This window comes from Nipponia nippon, unplaced genomic scaffold, assembly GCF_047370975.1.
Source record: "Nipponia nippon isolate SJK-2023a ecotype South Korea unplaced genomic scaffold, ASM4737097v1 scaffold_8, whole genome shotgun sequence".
Taxonomy (NCBI): domain Eukaryota; kingdom Metazoa; phylum Chordata; class Aves; order Pelecaniformes; family Threskiornithidae; genus Nipponia; species Nipponia nippon.
The window spans coordinates 3,154,116-3,174,672 of record NW_028262402.1 but is presented as its reverse complement, the minus strand read 5'-3'; the positions used below and the strand labels follow the sequence as shown (position 1 = coordinate 3,174,672).

The 20,557-nt window shown below is 38.6% G+C and overlaps 1 protein-coding gene across 13 annotated transcripts in view; it reads left to right on the top strand.

Annotated features, from left to right (window-relative positions):
* Nucleotides 1-19,616, top strand: part of ELAVL2 (ELAV like RNA binding protein 2) — a 103,224-nt gene extending 83,608 nt beyond the window's left edge. For 10 of the 13 annotated variants that reach the window (XM_087742282.1, XM_087742291.1, XM_087742290.1 and 7 more), the window contains 4 exons: nucleotides 9,903-10,056; nucleotides 12,549-12,774; nucleotides 16,390-16,428; nucleotides 16,913-19,616. In XM_087742282.1, coding sequence (XP_087598408.1) covers nucleotides 9,903-10,056; nucleotides 12,549-12,774; nucleotides 16,390-16,428; nucleotides 16,913-17,243 — 750 coding nt within the window. In that variant the 3' untranslated portion in view covers nucleotides 17,244-19,616. The remainder of the gene's footprint in view (nucleotides 1-9,902; nucleotides 10,057-12,548; nucleotides 12,775-16,389; nucleotides 16,429-16,912) is intronic. The other 3 variants (XM_087742288.1, XM_087742285.1, XM_087742289.1) reach the window with 2 other exon arrangements.
* The last annotated feature ends 941 nt before the right edge of the window (nucleotides 19,617-20,557 follow it).

Sequence of the window (20,557 nt, the reverse complement as noted above, 5' to 3'; positions counted from 1 at the left end):
TATAAGAAGCTTGTAAAGGAACTGGACCTTCAACACTGTTCTAATGGAGCTGTTGATTTGGACGTAGAAATGGCTGCCCTGGTCAGTGTAGCTCTCCGTGTGAGCCAGGGTTGTAGGGGATCCTTCGTCAAGAGTGCGTCTAGCAATTGACATACTCTGCACTGCAATATCCTCAGAAAATTAACAATCTTTTACAGATACGTTATAAATATACGCTGTTCCATGCAGTCCTTGAAGAGATAGCTCTGATATCAGGGCAGTGTATTGATGAGCCATTTGTCTCTGAAGTGTAGCCCATCATGATCCCCCACCAGTTACTACTTCATGGCCAGATCGGGTTCTAATTGCGTCTGTTTTGTGGAGGAACAACCTGCCAGATTGGTCCATTCATGCCCTCAGCTTCGTGTGCACAGAACAGACATGGATCCCATGGCTGACTTCAGGGTTGCAACTCTGGCGCTGGTTGTAGCTGTCAGAGCTGGTACTTTCCATGAGATGTGGACTAAAACAGCAAAACCTCTTCTGATGGTAGTGCTGAAAGGCTGTTACTTCCACGTCCATTTTTTGAATGTGTTACCTATCTCAGGGCAGGCTGTAAAAGCAAAACCTGTATGGGATATGGTTATATTTACTAGCTTAATCTACACACACAAGTGAAGCTGTCATAAGTAGTATGTTTTTGTAGTTCCACGGGATGGAGTCTAAACTGCTGTTACAGAGAGAAGCCTCTTGTGTTTCCAGTTTGCTTTGCTCACAAAAACAAATGCTGCTGCAAGCTTGCACCACAAACTTAAACTCAGCACAGCATGTACGGGTTTAACAAGGCAGTCTTATGTATACTGGGAAAAGTGGCCTTTCAGCTTTGTTTGGAATGGAACTATCTTTCATTTGAGGCGAGACAGAAAATAAACATGATGAATATATAGCAATGTACTCTCCTGTTCCAGACAACCTATCACTGGCTAGTGACAGCTGAGACCCGGTCTCTGCTGTGTGCTGTAGCATCTTGTTACTAGAAATGAAATTAAGAAGAGTTCTTGAGTCATAGCATCTCATATTTAAGTGCAAGTTAAATTTAAGTGCAAGTTAAGAACACTTGCCTGGCACAATGGTCTCTGAGAACATTACTGTAACAAAACCAAAGAAATATGTCCTTGTTTTTATTGTGCTTGCCAAGGGGGCTTATATATTCCTAATGTATTCCTCTTCCCAATATAAATCTGTCTGGTTTGCAGGAAGGTTTAACCCATTTTCATCTGCACAGAGTGGGTGGTAATTTATTTGGATTTTTTGTTGGATTTTTTTTTTCCACTGAAACATGCGTTTTTAAAAGAACCAGATGCTATCCATAAGGCAAACAGTGTTCCACTCTGAAAGTTTACACTGGAAGCTATTGAATGCAAACATTTACTGAAATCCTCGTTTTAACATTTAAAGATTTCAGATTTAAACACTTGCAAGAATACCTGAAGTAGAGGTGTTTAGAATTCAATATCGTGTTTTCCTAAAGTTCTTGCAGGTAATACAAACACTCTGTTTGCACCCTATACTACTAATAAGCTATAAGATAGAAAAGATGGAAGTATGGTGCTGACATCTCCAAAGGTAGTAGCAGATAGTAATAAAGTGAAACATTGATTTGTAGGGACTGAGTCTCTTTATTCTTTTTGGCAACTTCTTTAACCTGTTAACTTTCACAGTTTCGACTTGTAATTGTAAGTCGTAAATCAGTTCATCTTGATGTCGAGAAATTAAATATTAAAGCAGTGGAAATACTTGGATGTGGTGTTGTAATGTTTGCATTTCTAGAAACAAGTGTCTTTCCTACTAATCGCAGTGGAATATTCCAGTACAACTGTTTTTAAATTGGTGTTTCCAGAGTAGCTGTGTTCAGTGTTGTACAGTGTGTGTCATCATTAAATATTTAAAACTGTAGGCTTCCTGACTGCTTCTTGACTTCCATTGTGTTCAATGGTTTTGACACTGCATAACCTTAACGTTTATCTATTAAATATTCACCTGTTGAAGTAGCTGTGGAAGTAATATTTTAGCACAGCTATTAATTCAGTGCATATGTATATTGTTTGAAGGGACTGAATCTAGAAGTATCAGCAAGTAATTACTGAATGAGCAAACTGAGAGGATACAAGTAGGGAGATGAATCTGGAGAGTCTCTGCTTTCAATCTGTATCACAAGTGAAATAGCTGGACTTCGACATCAATAATGAATAGAAGCTGTGTATCCCATACTCCAGGCAAGCTTCTTTTGCATGGGAATTAGTTGCCTTATGCCAGTAACATTTTGCGGTGTCCTTGTTTTTCTTTAGTGATGCTGACTTGGCAGTAATTACAGATCACTAGTAATGTTTCAGAAAAGAAAGTCAAACTTCAGTTACATTGGGTTTCTGGAGTTCTGACCAGGCAAGTATCTAAAAGAAACGTAGAGCTTCAGGTGCTTAGCAAAATAACTGGAGATAGTGTTTGGATATTGGTAATGAAGCACTCATTTCAGTTTCTGTGTTATTACTGTGACTCACGTGCCCAGATTCCAATATGCATCAGTCAGAATACAGGAGTAGTCGCTGGGATACTTTCCATGTAGGGTAATCTGTGATCCGCATATGTTCTTAGATGTAAAAAATACCTTGTAAACACACTTCAAGAATTTAAAGGAAATGACACTGAAACTGAACTTGCAATGGTAGTATTTACTGGTTAGAGCTTATTGCTTTCATTTACTTTCTTTAAATTGCATTCAGTATAGGCCTTGACTGCTATCTCAAGCTCTATTCCAAATAGCATTTACCAGCTAGGGCATGGGCAATAAACATCACCGGATCAACTGTCACCATGAAAGAATTCATACTCATTTGACAGAGGAAAAGTGAGAGGAGTTTTGCAGACACGGTTTTATATCTTGACAGATACCAGTTCTGTAGCATAAGGTAAACTTGCAGTAAGTTAGCGAACATTTTTTTGTGTGTGTGTGGATTTCCCTTCTTCTGAGGGGCTCAGAGTGAGTTTGTCCTTGATATGTGACAGTACGTGTCCAGCAGTGTGAATTCCCCTTTGGAAAACAGTGTCTCTATTTTGAATTCCTCTTGGAAGGAATAGGGGGAAAATTACTGTATCACTGGTTTTATACAAAGAGCTGAGTGGGAATCCTCTGTTTTGGCTTTGTTACCTTCACTTGATTAACGTTACTTCCAGAGCCTGCGTAGAAGTGTATTTCAAAGAACTTTCTTAAGATTTGTTATGTGTTGTTGCAGAATCACAGAATGGCTGAGGTTGGAGGCACCTCTGGAGGCCTCTAGTCCAACCCCCTGCTCAGAGCAGGTTCACTGTAAGCACATGGCTCAGGCTGGTGTCCAGTTGGGTTTTGAACATCTGCAGGGTTAGACTCTACAATCTGAGTAACTTCTTGATAGAATCATAGAATTGTTTGGGTTGGAAGGGACCTTAAAGATCATCTGGTTCCAATCCCCCTGCCATGGGCAGAGACACCTTCCACTAGACCAGGTTGCTCAAAGCCCCATCCAGCATGGCCTTGAACACTTCCAGGGATGGGGCAAGCATTCTTCCAATGCCTTCACCATGAAAGGGTGTTTTCTTATGGAGTGAAATTTATGTGGAATTTCCAAATGAACTTTTTTGTGTTTCAGTTTGTGCCCATTGCCAGACAGAGAAGAGTGGCTCCATCTTCTTTACTCCCTTCATCAGATTTTTAAGGCAAAGATCCTGCTGAGCTGCCTTTTCTCCACACTGAGCAATCCCTGCTCTCTCAGCCTTCCCTTTCATCAGAGATGCTCCAGTCCCTTTATCACTTTGTGGCCTTTTACTGGACTCGCTCTAGTTGTAAATATCTGTCTTGTCTTGGGGAGCCCAGAGTTGGAGACAGCCCTCCAGAACTCTCTCACCAATGGTGAGTAGAGAGGAAGGATCACCTCCCTTGACCTGCTGATAATGCTTCTGCTAATGCATCCTGGGTGGCTGTTGGCCATCTTTATTGCAAGGGTACATTCTGCTGGCTCAGGATCTGCTTGGTGTCTACCAGGACTCCAAGGTTCTCTGCCAAGCTGCTTTTCAGCCAGTTGGCTCCCAGCATGTACTGGTACATGAGATTATTTCTCTGCAGGGGAAGGACTCTGCTTTTCCTGTTGTTTAGTTTCTTTGAGGTTTCTGTTTGCCCAATTCTCCAGTCTGTTGAGGTCCCTGTGGATGGCAGCATAACCCTCTAGCCTATTAGCCACTCCCCCAAATGTTGTATCATCTGTGACATTTCTGAGGGTACACTCTGCCCTATCATCCAGGTCACTAGTGAAGATGTTAACCAATATTGGATCCAGTATTGATGGAGGCCAGTGACTTGCCTCCAACTGGACTTCATGCCACTGATCATAACCCATTGAGCCTGGCAGTTCAGACAGTTTTCAGTCTACGTCACTGTCCCGCTTATCTAGTATGTACTTAAGTGCACATAGGTGTACTTAATGTACACTTTGATATTATGGGAGAGAGTGTCAAGTCTTACTAAAGTTGAGATAAACAACACGTACTGCTCTGCCCTTTTCCACCAAGGCTGTTGTGTCATTGTAAAAGACTACTAGGTTGGTCAGGCATGATTTGCCCTTATAAATCCATGCTGACTACTTCCAGTCACCTTCTTGTCATTCATGTGACTGGAGAAGATTTTCATGGTTAGTTGCTCAGTCACCTTCCCAGGGATTCAGTTGAGATTGACTTAATTGCAGTTGCCCAGAGAGCAAGAGAGTTTCTTGCCGCTTTTGAAGATGGGTGATACTTGCTTCTTCCCACTCACCAGAAACCTTTCCTGTTCCCCATGACCTTTCAAAGACAACCAGGAGTTGCCTTGTAATGACATCCATCAGCTCCCTCAGCACTTGTGGGTGCAACCTTTCAGGCTCCATGGTCTGTGCAGTTTAAATATTCCTCAGTGTGATTCTCCTCCACTGAGGGTGGTAAGTATTGCTTGTTCCAGACTTTCTACTCTCTCGTGAGCCTGGGATCCCTGAAGGACAGTTGTACTGGTAGACTGAGGCAAGGAAAGTACTAAGAATCCTGTCCTTTTCTGTGTCCCTGGTCAGCAGTTTCCCTGCCCTGTTCAGCAGCGGGTTCCTGTTTTCCCCAGTCTTTCTTTTGCCACCAGTATGTTTGTACAGATCTGTTTTGTTGCCCTTCAAATCTCTCACCAAATTCAAATCCAGGCTTTCCTAACCTCATCCATGCATGATTGGACACCGTTTATATATTCCTGCTTTCACATCCTGTACGTGTTGTTTTTATGTTGGAATTTAATCCCTTGTTCAACCAAGCAGGCCCCCAGACACCTTTGCTTGATTTTCTACTTGCTAGGATGGACCTTTGGCTTGGAGGTGATCGATCAATCACTGGAGATGGTGAGCAGGGACATAAACATGGTTTCCAGACTTACAAAGCTGTTCTAGCACCTTTTTTTATAAGAACTGTGGTATCCACACCTGTGCTGCTGGGCTGTAGTAATCACCAGGTAGGTCCATCAGCACAGTCTATGGGTAAGAAGGGAAAATTTTAATTTTATTCTCAGCACTACTGAACTCAAACTGCGGATCAGGCAGACTTTGTGAATGAGTTATTTGTTTCTAGCCTACCTTAGCATCACTATCCAGGAGGGAAAGAAGTTTTAGGTATTAAGCATGGCCTCACAGGTCACTTACTGACTTTTAAGTGTGTGTCCTTCTCTCTTTATAAAAAGAACACAACTCTCTTATTTCTGCTTACGTTGTACTTCCTCAGTTTTATTCTATCTAATGTGTCGAATCAGAATGACTTTGACAGTTGGTGGTGGGCGGCTGGAGGGAAGGTCCAGTTACTGCATTAGATTGCTTAGAAAATGGAGCTATTTAATCTATTGCCATCTATAGAATTACTTCTAGAGCAAAGCCCAGATAGTTTGGAGACTAGGAAAAGAGTAGCACCATGAAGTATGGTTTAGGGGTTTTGGCAGGCCTTTGGTATCTTCTATTCATACAGACTTCTTTAATCCTGTTTGAAAGGAGTTTGTGAGGCTTACATTCTGCAGTCTCTGTCCAGAGTGCTTGTAAGCATGCATGCTTAGAAAACAGCTTAGTAACAGGTATTTATCTGAGTTCAAAGCTAACATAAAGTCCACAATACCTCCTTAATCTTCAGCAAACCGTGGGGGTTTTTTTGGTTTCTCAGTTTGACCAGTGGTTGCATAGCTTTCTTGTTAAATATAAAGATAAGTCACATCTCAATTCCAGAGAGAATTAAAAACTGACAGATAAAATTGAGATGTGCCAGTGATGCAGGCAGCAATACATCTAGTTTATCTGTAGATAGTGCCTGTCCTCCCCTGCTTCCATTGGTGTTGAAGTTTACATTAATAACAGTTCATTGTGTTCAGTTATAAAATGGACTTTGTTGCTGTGCCCTCCTACCAGGTAGAGTTAAATGTGGGGGGCTGGAAGGGTTTCTTTTGAAAACAAACATCTACTTAGCTGTTCAGAACTGTTTGGTTTTGATAATTCAGTATTTTATTGTGTCCAGTCCTGTCACCCAGGCAGTCTGTCTCCATTCTCTGGCCTTGGGTCTCCTAAAGGTGAGGAGTGTGGCATGGAGCTTTATTTCTTCAAGAAGCTCATAGCCAAGTGGGCAAGTTGGGCAAGTTCTTTCATTCCTTACTTGTTTTATTTTTCTGTCTCTTGGGTAGCCATCACTGCCCTTGCTGCTTCTTTTGCTAAATGAAGGCAAGCTTTACTCTCTGTTTTGCTGTCGCTGGTGTAGCTTGCCCCTCAGACTCTCTGCACACCTGGGAACATCATAGGTGTATACTTTTGCCTGTGGAAAAGTAGGAAAATGACTCAAGATCTAGAAACTGTTCTTTCAAATATGTGTGTATGTAGTGTGAGGGTTGAATATACAGAATGAAAAAATAATTTGATTTCAAACACAACTTGCAAGTATTGGGCTTTGGCTTCACTGCTGTATAATGGTAGCAGATTTAGCACTTCAAGAAAAAAATTGGTTTTAAAAAACTTTGGTGTTAAACCCTTCAGTACAGAACCAGCAAAATCAGTCACTTGACCCAGCTGTGTCGGAATCTGCCATACAGCTGGTAGCTGAGGTCTGATTCCTCTTCTCTTAGCCCTCCAAGACTGCTTTACCCTCATCTTTATTGCTGTAGTTCCACTGGTACTTCTTGTCCTTGGCTTTGCAAATACTCATCTAAAGAAAGGGCATGGTTAGTTAAACAAAACCAGCAAAATGATACAATAGTAGTGTCTCTCCTTTCCTTTCTTCCTTCTGAAAGAGCTAATGTTGCTGATGAGATTTGGACTTGAGTATTGAATGTACTCTAGCAAGTTTTAAGAGATCAGAATTATGTATTTGCCTTTCCTGAAGGACCTGTTAAATTTCTCATCTGCCTTGTGAAAGGCTCTTGAGAATCAAGTATCCTGTCATGTGCAGGAACACGACTGCTGTTCTTGTAACATCTATTATCTGGTGTCTTGTTTCCAGTAGATTACAAGATTCCATCATTGCTGTAATTCAAAGTGGTGCTGCATAGTATATGGATAAACTGCTTATGATACTGCAGAATGGCCATAATCACTTTTTACTATTACAGTTTTGATTGAGAGGCTTCCTATGGCAGGTTACAGGCACTTAATCCTGAACACTCCTGCTGTGTCAATCTGACTCTAGCTAGTAGTTGATATTGTCTTCTAGGAATAATCCTATGTTGACTCTCTTAAATGGCAAGAATCAAGTCAAAATAGAAAATCTAATATATCAATTCCCAGCTAGTCTACAAAATGTACTACTACTTTCTCTTCGCATTGTATCTTGAAAAAAATCACAAGAGATACCAGTCTTTTTTTAAAGGGAAAAAAAAAAAAAGAACTTGTAACTTATTGGAGAATACCCATTGCCAGTGTATGTGACTGGATTATAGAAGAGGTCCCTGTGACATGGGAAGCTGAGGTGGAAAGATTTGTCCAGAGTCAAATAGCAGATTCCTGCTATGACCAGATGTCAGGAATATTTTTTAAGTATGTGCTGGGGTCTTTTTTTGGTTTGTTGGTTTTTTACACTTAGCATCATAGACACTGAGTCCATTTTTGCTAAAGGGTCTGTGTCTTTCTATCTGGCACCTTGATGGTGGTAATTTTCATGAGCTCTTCTGTGGACAGTTCCCTAGTGCATATTTCTAAGAATACGAAAAAGTGAGGGGGCATGCAGAAGAAAGAGGACTAAGTAATCTTTAGTTCAGTGGGCTCCCCTCCAATGGAAAATAAACTGTTCTTCAGTGCAGCTTTACTGGAGTTGAAACAAACTGTATGGAAACTGGGAAATTCTGTCATTCCTGCTGTAAAACTGGACACTGGCAGCTTTTCTATTATGATTAAACTTGCACATCTTCACCAAAAAAAAGTAAATTAGGAGAAAAGGCTGAGGTTATTCCCAGCTGCCTGTCTGGGAGATCAGAAGACAAGCACTTTGAACACAGGTCTTTAGCTCTTTTGTGGCTGTCATGTTAAAAGAGCAAGGCACCGTGGCTCGCAGGGCTCGGTTGGATAGTGTGTTATCCTGGACAGCTACAGGTTTTGTCGGTCAGCCCTGTTCAGCCAGCTTTGGAAGATATGTTGCACAAATCCTCTGGGTAGAATGTGTAACGATCACAGCAGTGTTCAGGGCACTGCTTGGTTAGCCTCCAGAGTGCTCTGTCTCAATTGCCTTTTTTGCTTTGCTTCCATAGGAGTCTTAAGAGTCTGCTGATCTGCATGGAAATGAGACAGGGGTGGATTTGAAAATAAATGTCAAAGGATTAGGCAAAAGATACATTACAGAGTTTAAGTTCCAGCTGCCCAGAGTTGACTGATCCTGCATTGCAGGGAGGGAAGGAAAGGAGATAAATCTGACCACCTCTTCAGGCTCCTTTTTACCTTTACATTTTGTACAGTTAAAACCCCAAATAAAGTATTTTGTCCTGTCCTGTTTCACAGGCAGGGATGTTCTGTTATAATCTTTCCTGTAATAAGGATAAAACACTTCTACAGACTTCAGTGGGAAGTACTGAACTCTTCAACTTGCTATTTTTGTAGCATGTGTCTAAGGGTTGAAGAATCTAATGGAAAATTTTAATAAAATATTTCTGATCGACACCTTGAGGCAACAGGTAAAAACTGCTGTCCAAAAGGACCTGAGAAACTCACGGTTACTTGGCGTTTGGTTGTAAGACCTCTGTGTTGTAGAAATTGCTGCTGAACAGCCAAAATGTGAGTTGCATTTCTACTTCTACCACTCATTCTTTGGCCTATAAAAGTGATGTAGCAGAGTTTATCTTGACCTCATGAATGATTGTGTGTCGTTTGATAGCAAGCTTAACACACGTACAAAGAGCACTGCACTTGAAAAACACTTCCAAACCTCTAAGTGCTTTGGACTGTCTTTCTGTGGTTTTGACCTAGATATCAAAGTGAAATCTCTATTCCTTGTATTTTTTTAATGCTTTTTAATGATAATTAAAAGGAAAACATTATTGGATGTTCTTAAATTTGTCTTTTTAATCTTATAGTATGCTAACTGAGAACACTTTCTCCACCAAGGCTTGCTGGAGTGTCTACCTAGGTTTTCTCCTTTGAAAGTATTCCTTAAATTATGTATGAGTTCATATAGTCAGCCTCTGCTGTGTGGTTTATGTTGTCTATGTTCAGTGTTTTCACAGAAGCCAGCACCAAAAAAAACCCTTAACTGGCTTTGCAAGGTAACTTTTCTGGCTGCCCTTAAAAATATATCAATGTGTCAGAAAAAATGACACTGTCCTATTTCAGCTGTTTTTAAAGTGTTCTATTTCTAGCTTTTTTACTTTTTTTCCTAAGGTTTCCTATGCGCGACCAAGTTCGGCTTCTATCAGAGATGCAAATTTGTATGTTAGTGGACTTCCAAAAACAATGACCCAGAAAGAACTGGAACAGCTCTTTTCCCAATACGGACGCATTATTACTTCTCGTATTTTAGTTGACCAAGTCACTGGTAAGTAGGCAGTTTTGCACTTCCTCTCATTTTTGGACTGGCAGTTTAAGAAATATATCACCTTTTAGTATGATTGTCTTGTCTCTAGAATGTACGAAAGGTGTATGTAGGCCAGAAAATGCAATTTTCTGCTGGAATTGTTCATAAATATGCATGGACAAAAATAGATTGTGGAGTGTACTGAGCCAGCTTGAGTCATTTCCACCCTGAAGGTGCAGGTTTGAAGCCTGTTTTATGGCTTGTAATAAATTTACAGCTGCTATAATCTTCCTTTCCAAGCTGCTGCGTGAAAATAGTCCCTATGCGCCTTATGAAATGCTATTAAACACTTCTTTTTTTATAAAAATAAAATTTTATGCAGAAATGTACAGCTGGTTCTCTGAGGCTAGGCTTACAAAAGACCCAGACTGGTAATTGCTGTTAAGACCATTTTCAAGGCTGCTTCATTAACTTTGGGCATACTGAATAACAGGAACTTTGTGTTCCTCGGGAGAAGACCTAAACTCTAGCAGGTTAGTTGCGTTGTTACAGTATGCATCTTAACCAGTGAGTGGGTGTCAGTGGCACTTTGTGGTTACTCTTCAGACTTGGACAGTAATGCATCTGTTTTTGCTGACTCAAATGGCTGATCTTGAGAAGCTTTATAATTTGCTGCCTCACCTGCTTCCATCAGGGCTGTTCCAAAAATAAGCAATCAAATGAGTTGCCAAGTACATGACAGAAGTATTGAGTGTGCAAAGCAACATACAAAGGAGCAGGGCTCTCCGAATTCTCATCTTTCTAAAAAAACTAGAGGTGTTGGGCGGAAGAATTCATTTACTCACATAATTATTCACTGAATAATAAGATAGCTTTCATTTTTTGTATAGTTGTACCTTGTCAAAGGCACATGTTATCATGGGTGACAAACAGCTTTCAGCTGTAGGAGTTTTCAAATGGTCTTAGTCTGAAAGGGTTGTGCATGCCAGTGTTTGACACTTGGCTGACCTATAGATGGCCTCATATATACTACTTTGCAATTCCATTATGTTAACAGAAATCACAATATTGACACATAATACTTATGGAGTGTTTTAACAGTGTGAGTTGGTGAGAGTGTAGAGAAGCAGGGAAAGGAAAGCTAAAGGTCAAATAGTGACTTGTGGAAGCAACAGATTTGCAGGTCAAATTTCCAGTCTTTGTGCAATAAATAGGTGTTTACAGTATGTTCCTGTATGTTCATGCATAGAAACAGTGGGATTTGACAAATGGGCCAAATAAGTAAATGTAATCAAACTTCTAAATGTGTTCTGTAATTCCAAGTACTTATAAATCCCAGTTATGTGCACAGTAGTTCTCTGGCATAGACTGTTGTTCAGGTTTAAGCTTTCTTGCCTCCTTCTTAGTAATTTGGAAGAGGTAGACTCAAAATGATATGAATAATGAGGTTGTGACACAAACTGACAGATGAAAAATGCAAAGTTGAAGCTGTGACATTTGCCTCTTTAAAGCTTTCTTACTCCTGCTCATTGTCACTTTGATGGTTTGAATTATCGTTGTTTATGAACAGAATACATTTCTTGTTGCTGACGTCTTTCTCAAGTGAGGACAAGTGTCTAAACTGTTTATTCATGAACCAAAATATAAGGGACCTCTAAACAGATGTAGGAATATTACAACAAAGCATGCAACTAAACAGTGTTGGCTAGTTGGTTAATTGGTTCAACTATTGACCCTTCAATGTGTTTATATTTAAGCCACACTATAAATGATTGAGGTGCAGTGTTCCTGAGACCTTCTATATATAAACACTTACTGATCCCATTGCATGTTGTCTTTGACTTTCCTATACCAAGGAAGAATCCATGGCCCAAGAAAAATTTCCTTCCAAAATAACACCTACAAAAGTATGGTGGTATGCTGAAACGGAATCTTTTACTTGGAGGTAACCATGGACTGTTAAAACAGGGCTATAATTCCCATTCCCAATCTAGAACCTGCACTCCATTCTTCGTCCTCACAGCATATTTGCTCTAAAGTGAACTTCAAATGGGTGCTGCAGGAGAGCATAAGCTATTTCTTGCTGCTAGGGAGCAGATGACTAAGCTATTTACAGAATTTCTGTGAATTTAGATACTGCAGAGCAGCATGAACTGAACAGAGGTTACAGTGCAGCTGGTTCTGGGTTCACCTCCAGCCCCCCTGAAATTGCTTTGTTTCAGAATTATCATTTGACTCACTATGTTTAAGTTGTCTGCACTGTGTTTTCCTTCAACCTTCCAAGCCTTCTACACAATGTATCTTATGTCAGTTAAATTTAAAAAAAAAAAAAAAATTACAGTAGAAAAGTCTTATATCTTTGAGCAAAAGCTCAGTTCTAATAAGCTCAAAATTATCATGTGTTCACAGCAATTGGCCATTAACATAGCAATTGGCTGTGAAAATCAAACATTAACATCTAATACTCCAGAGTCTCTGAATTAATTATTATATGCTTCCTTCACCATGTGCAGGGGTATCAAGGGGCGTGGGGTTTATCCGGTTTGACAAGCGAATTGAAGCAGAAGAAGCTATCAAGGGCTTGAATGGCCAGAAACCTCCAGGTGCCACAGAGCCCATCACTGTAAAGTTTGCTAACAATCCAAGCCAAAAAACCAATCAGGCCATCCTTTCACAGCTGTACCATTCTCCAAACAGAAGGTATCCAGCACCTCTAGCTCAGCAGGCTCAACGTTTTAGGTAAGTCAGATACATATTTGTGTGCAACTGTGCCAGAAGCCACATGTTCCCATGGCTCTGTTTGTTTCCCTCCAGTCTTTCCCTTCCCTGCTTCTCTGATTTCTGTGTGTGAAGGAAACACGTGAAAATGTTGAACTTCAGCTATGGTCCTACAGTACAGCTAAAAGCAAAAATGTGTGCCATCCTATTGATAGAATTTCAGCATCTAATAAACCTACTTAATTAGAGTTAAACTGAGATCACGTCTTTCTTGTACACAGTCACTAAAAAATTCTCTTTCTAAAGGTTATTTTTAATTTCCTAGATTATTGCTGATTAATGTGCAAGTTGATTCAGTTAACATTGACCTAGGCAATTCAATTTTCTTCTTAGCCATATGGCATGCTGCAGCCAGCCTCCTCTTCCCCACCCCCTATCTTTCCTTCCCATTCTGGCGTTCAGTTTTTTGTCTAGTCAGTTGTCTAAATCCTGCATGCCACACTTTGTCTTCTCCTATTACAAAGTTTTGTAATGAAGATTATTCAGATATTTTCTGCATGTGTTTTTTGCGAATATATGTTCCCATTGTGTTGAAACTACAGCCATACAATTCCCTATGATACTTAGTATATTGAAAAGGACAGATGGTGAGAACAAAGTGAAACAAGTATTGTATTATCTACATTCATGAGTACCTCGCGTTTTTTTCAGTGGTTTTGATCATTTCTTCCCACCCTCTGCCCTTGGGCTGTGTGACTGGAATGTGTTAAACTGTAATATACACAAATAGTTTCTATTTTATTTTTCAAGAAATAGAATGAGCTGGCAGTTGTCTTCAAAGAGAATATACCAGACTTCAAAAGCTCTGCATTGGCTACCCTTGCTTTTAGGCTGAACGTTCAGAGTTCATAGACTGCGATTCTGACAGAACTTCTGAATTCTTCTTTTTCTCAGTTTTTCAGCCTTATGTGCTCCAAGTGCCTCATAGGTGTGAAGGTCAGCACTAGGCTAGGCTTTCTGCCCTAAGGGCAGAGAGAACCAATTTTATTCACTATTTGGTGGATTTTTTTTAATATTTCTTAGGGAATAAAAAGGTTAATTTAAACAGTCTGCTGAATGTTGACTAAAAGTAGCCTTGCCATTGTTCCATAGGCAGGGCAGAGGGGCAGAAGTTGCACATGCAGGATGGACCCATGTGCATTATATGACATAAGATCATGAGGGAGCTGTTGTACAGCCTGTGTGTTATAGCATTCAACATATTCTGGCAAGTCTGGCCTGCTGACTCCTTGAGTTCTCCTGAGTGTACTTTTTCCCTGATGCTTGCTTGGCTGTGTTCGGTATTACTCTGATACTGGCTGGGATAGCATCCATATTTAACCGGTACTGCAGGTAGATCTATCATGATTTGTAAAAATTCTCCAACTTTGGGAGTTTTTTCTTTGGATAGGACCTAAAGTTCTTTGCATTCAATAGACTATCGCTGTCCTGCAACATTAGGCTTTGAACCTTAAAAATTTTATTTGATTGTGATTTATTTTTGTGTAAAAAGGAAGTGTACTTATATGAATACTCATTTAAACTTCACTGGAAAGTTTTTTGGTTTGTTTTTTTTTTTTTTTCCTGAGATACTAAGTGTAAAGTAATGCCTGAAACAACCATAGTAGATACTGTGATTTGCTCCACTTAAAAGTATAATGGTAATAAAAAGCACTGCATAGGTACCAAGTCCATAGTGAAGAAGAGGAACAGTAAAATCTTTATCACTTTTATCAGTGTGGAAGGAAGAACAAGGTTGAACTGCCTGGTCAAAAGGTAAACTGGGATTGCAGACAAAACTAGATTTTATTTTTTTTATTTTTTTTAGAATTTTTCTGGGAAAGTCTTCAGGCTTCTGTTTCTTTTCTGAAAGAGACAGCCTTGCCAAATTTTAGATTTTTATAACTGTAAAGGAAAATCTGTCTTTTGGTTTTTAGGTCTTTGCTTTGCTGTTGTTGCAGCATTCCAGCTCTGTTGCTGGCTACATAGTTCAGATTGCACCAGTGCTTCAGATCTTTCATGTCTTTTGCATGCAAGAAATTTAGCTGTTGACATTTCAGACAGGATTACGTGATACAGTTGCCCTGTCTGTCTTAATGGTTGACAGAGGCCTGAAAAAAAGTCAGCATAAACTTTAGTAGTAAAGAACAATAGGATCACTGCAATGCTTCTGTTAAGAAAAATCTTGAGCTGGACTTTCAAAAGCAGCTATATGTAATTGTTCCTCAGTTTCTGTAGGATGTATAACTTAAAGAATCTTTAAAAATTGTCCAGTGAATGCCCCTGAAAATTTTTCCAGAATATATTCAAGTCATCCAGGTAATTGATGAAAACTGTTACAGTGATACCATTACTGTATGAAGTCCTCAGCCAACTGCTCTACAGCAAGGACCTGTAAGTGGTGGTGCTTCTGGGACTGTTCACCTTCCTCTCCACCCCCAAAATGTTAAGGACAGTAGACCTTTGTCGTCCACACTAAGTCTTCTGATAGTAGTCAGGCATTTTTTTTTCTCTTTTTTGCTTTTTTAGGGATTCAGTGGCTTGCTTTCTTGTCAGTGCATACCACAAACCGTGCTCACAGCAGAATCATAATGCTCTGTAGCTTAAGACCTTTATTTAGCTGCAAACAAGACCAAATATTTTTTCAAGTTTTTTTTACTGCAGCACTTGAGTTTAGATTCTGTATACTAGTAATGGTTCTTAAATCCTATAGCTCATTACTGGAGAGAAATCACAATAAGGTACAGATCTGTAAGGTAGCTGTAAGCTAAAAACTAAATCAAGTGCACTTTTTTTACCGAAGCTCATATTGTGTGGAGTCCTGAAGAGAACCTTTAACAAGACTTTCTCTTCACATGTCTGGGCTTTACCAGAAAGAAACCAGAGCTTCTTTAGGGCGGAAATTTTCTTAGAGAAGCACTGTAAGGAACTTCGGGAATAAGATTGATAGGACTGGTAGGCACTGCATGTTCTGGGTATTGGCTAGATAATTCCATAGGGTTTAGAGTTGCAGTTGCATACTACAGTTTAGCAGCTTGGGGGAAGGTGAGGGAAGAAATACATGGAGAAGGCTTACAGTCTAATACATATATGTGTGTGTGTGTGTGTGTATATATCCTAAAAACACTTTATTCTGGAAAAGATTAGGAAGATGGAAAATCTTTTTTGCAGTTCATGTTCTAACATTTGTTACTGCTCCAAAACCCTGCATCTGTCCGGGTATTCATGTCAGCAAACTGTCAGAAGCCTCAGTAGAGTCTTCGTCCAAAACAAGTTAGTAATGTGGAAAATTTCACTGAGGTGGTCACTGACTTTGTAACTTTATGCTAACAGTATTTGACTTAGGGCAAACTTGTGGTAATGGTGCACTTTCTGAACTGAACTATTTATGGCTGTGGATACTACACAATAACATCTATTTTGTATTCACTAACTATATCAGGTGTAATAAGGTGCCACAGCTCTTTCCATGGTGATGCTTTAACTTTGCATGAAGTTCTGTACAGTGCAAGGGACATGGCAGTACTATACCAAGTTTCCTTAAGATTAAAGAGTGGAAAAGTCTGAAGACTGAACACTTTGCTAAATGTTTTGCAGGTTGGACAATCTGCTTAACATGGCTTATGGAGTAAAGAGGTAATAAAGGACTGTTAGGTTCATACTAACCAAATTATTGTTAATTTTTTTTGCATACTCTTTCAGTAAGACTTATGTTGGATTTTTGCATGTTGAGACTTCAGCTGAAATCATTATTTTTTTGTGCATTATGTGTGAAAGAGACAAACCTTTTGTAGCAGTTCCATGGAATTCCTGTTTCAAATGACTTACTAATCCTCACTGGTTTTATAGCATGCTTTTCTTTTGTTTTTCTATGTTACTTCATTTCAAACAGACCTAGTACTGTTCCCATTACTTGTGTATGTATTGTACATAGTATTTGTGCAAATATATATATTTTTTTTTTTCCCCCCTAACTGCAATGTTACCTTATTAGTCTGGCCACCATGCTCATGCTGCGAAAGGCCTTGTATCACTTTCTTTTTTTATTTTGAAATTTCTTTGCTGGGATTTTCTGTGAATAGCTACTATATGATTCCATTTTGTTTCCCCCATTTTTTAGTAGGTTTCCTCCAATGACCATTGATGGAATGACCAGTTTGGCCGGAATTAATATCCCTGGACATGCAGGAACTGGATGGTGCATTTTTGTGTACAACTTAGCCCCGGATGCTGATGAGAGTATCCTCTGGCAAATGTTTGGACCCTTCGGAGCAGTAACCAATGTGAAGGTCATCCGTGACTTTAACACCAACAAGTGCAAAGGTTTTGGATTTGTGACTATGACAAACTATGATGAGGCAGCGATGGCAATAGCCAGCCTGAATGGATACCGCCTTGGGGACAGAGTATTGCAGGTCTCCTTCAAAACAAACAAAACGCACAAAGCCTAACAAGTTATTCTCAGTGCATTAATACATGAAAACTATACAACAAAGGCAATTTACAAGAAGCTTTATGCATTAGTAAATGCCTTTGTTGTATGCCAGTGTGGAAATGGGGATAAAATGACTACTTAGCATCCTAAGAATATGTGAGATTTTTTTATTGCTAATATTTGAATTAAAACTTCTTAAATATCTTTTGTGTTTGAATATTGACAAGAGGTACAGGGTTTTTACCTGTCACAATGCATATTCTATTGCCTTCTTTGAAGAAGGTGGACCTTTTAAAATGTTTCAGCTAAGGGAAGAAGTTTTTTCTTTTTACATGACTGCCTTTAACCTATGAGTAAATATTGAGGCTTTGTGTTACATTTTTAAGTTGGTTTTTTGTTATTTCTTGATTTGCCTTGTGTTTAATTTACATTTTAATGCATTGCTGTTTTGTTGTTCAAGAAAAGTATTTGAAGTTTACATTTTATTTATAAAAGTTATAAGCAGTATTTATTTTATAATTATCATTTGGGTTGGGGAATGGGAACACATTATAAAAGCTTATTGTAAGAATACTGGAGAACTTTTCGTAAAGCAGTACCTTGCCAAAGAGATAAGAGCCTCTTTGATGTGGGTTTAAAAAAGCATCTATTTTTATAAAAAAAAAAAAAAAAAAATTTGGAGAAACTTTTTACTGGTCCTGGAACAAATATTTTGACTTGAATACTTTGAGAAATCTCTTCATATGACACCTAGTGAGCTTTTAAATCTTACCAGGAAATTTGCAATTGTTGGGGAAAATTTAGAAAGATTTATGATGTAGAAATACTTTTGAGACCTTTGTATTAAGAAGTAGAGTCAATGGGATGCACTGTTGGTTTCATTTTTGTAATCATCAGTGGAGTCTTTGATCATCCTGGTTATTAAGTGATAGGTGGCTCACATTAATTTGTGATTTTGAAACAAATGAAAATTTAAAAAAAGAATATAAGAGCAAGCAGGAAACTTAAAATACTGAGAGATGGGGGAAAAAAATCTGTTCTTCCTAAAGAATTCCCTTCAGATAGAGCTCATGGTGTTTAGTGATGTACTTGCTATTGTTTGAAGAATTGTTTTGTCTTAAGAAAAGACATAGAGTATGGTTTGCGCAGTAGCAAATCAGCAGAAGTGGCCTGAGTTGGGTATATTTGGAGGTATTTTGAAAGTTATGTTCAAGGCTAACACCTGAGCTTTGTGTAATGTAAATAAGACCTTGAGTTATGAACCTTTCAGCTAATTTTGATTTTAGTTTATTTTTTAAGTTACATGCCAAGTGATGTTCAATTCTGAATGTTTTTGTATGAGTTTTTTCTTTGTAAATGGCATTAACATTGTTACTTGAGGTCTGCTTATTCATTTTTGTTGTCCTGAGGACTTGAATTTACAGTGCATCAGATCTGTTGCTATTTTTGTCTGTAGATAGTCTAGCTTCAGCTGTTTATGGTGATGCTACATTTTTGTTTATAAATATGTTTGTGGTAAAAAACAAGTATATCATAGGTTTTGAACAAATTTCCTTACATTTTTCATACAAAAACCATAAATACCTGTATGCTATTGAAATTTAACTTTGTATGATGCTTAAATCACTATTTGGGGAAATAGAAAAAGTCTTTACCATGTATTGAAGAAATTTAAGAAAAAAAAATACAGAATATTTTCTGATTAGCATCTAGCTTATAATTAAATTTTTAAAAAAAAGCTGAGGGTTTGATGCCTTCACCAGGATGCACTGACAACTATGTAGTTACGTCCTGCTTTTTGTATAAACTGAGATGCTCATATGCTTCCCCTTAGAAAAAGCAATGTTCTATGCATAACATAGTTGTACACTATCTTTGCAGTTGCGTTTGGTTCTTATTCTTTTAAATTGTAGTTATAAATTTTTCAGTATAGTACAGTACATATACTGTGAAGCGCGTGCTAAAGTGAATAAGCGAGTTTTCATGCTGACCCACTCAATGCTATTCAAAAATCAATTGGCTTCCTGAGCACTTCCTCATTCTTAGGTGCATTTAGGTTGTTAAAGCTAATCCTCTGCATTAAAGAATTGTATATACTATAGGAATCACAAACTTTCCAATGTGGGGAAAACAGTAGCTACATGCTTCTTTCCTATACTACTGTAGCAACTAACGGCATTGATGAGAAGGCATGTAAATTGGGCTTCACTTTACAGTGTTTATCAGAGCACTTAGTAAAATATAAGGCTGGTATTTATTTGAAGTTGTATAGTATGACTTAATTCACATCTGTTGGAATAGAAAATATATTCTGTTGAGTATTTAAGAGGTTGTACATGTTTTCTTTTGTGTTTGGATCCTTTGTACTTTTTCATGTTCAGTACATCAATAAACAAAGTTGAAGGGAAAACAGTGTCATGAGCAGGTCCTTTACCATATTGTCCTCTGCTTTAATGGCTAAGCAATGTGAGTGAAAGGTTTCTGCAAAGCTCTTAAGCTCCTTTTAACTTAACTTGGAATCCTAGTTATCAACAAGGTGGTAAGACAGTGGAGCTGTGTAGCAGTACTGTTATGTTAGAATTAGTGTTGAATCTTTTCACTTTGGTTTTATAGGAACCACTCAATACTCAGGGTGATGTAAGAAATGAAGGTCATTAAACACATTCAGTAAAAATTAATTTGCTGTTTGTCTAGCAGACTGCTATTCAGTGTAGCTAAGTTAATGCCCTAGTGTGTTAGGATAAATACAGAGGAGAGGGAAAGATTTATTCTTTATTGCAATGTCCATTTGCTGTTTAATTGCTGCATTAATTTCTGGGGTCCATTAATTGAGTGGATATTCAGTTAACCTTAGTTTGCTGTTCTTTTCCGTTCCCAGCTTTTGAAGAAATTCCTTAAAAATTAGTCAGCTGTCTCTTGCCCTTTTAAAGTACATATACTCCTAAATTCATTTGCTTTGCTCAATTGAATGAATGTCCACCAGTGAGAATACAATTCCAAAAGTGGCTTATGCAGTATAGCTTTTATTTTCAACTGTTTTCTTTCACCTTCTCTTTTAGATCTTTACTGTGAGATTTTTTGATACAAAACCTTGTAGCATGTGTTGTGGTGTGGAGCATCTCCCATCAGTACAGTGTGATGGAGTCAAGTTTACTTGGATGATGGGGTCATAAGTCTGTGAACAACACATGCAGATAATAATGCCTTAAGATGTCAGTCATAACCAGTGTTAACAAACTGACTCTATATTTACATATAGAAATAGTGTGTACTGATGACTTATTATGTGGTTATGTTGTTTGGTGCTGGAGTAATGAAAGGATGCAAGAC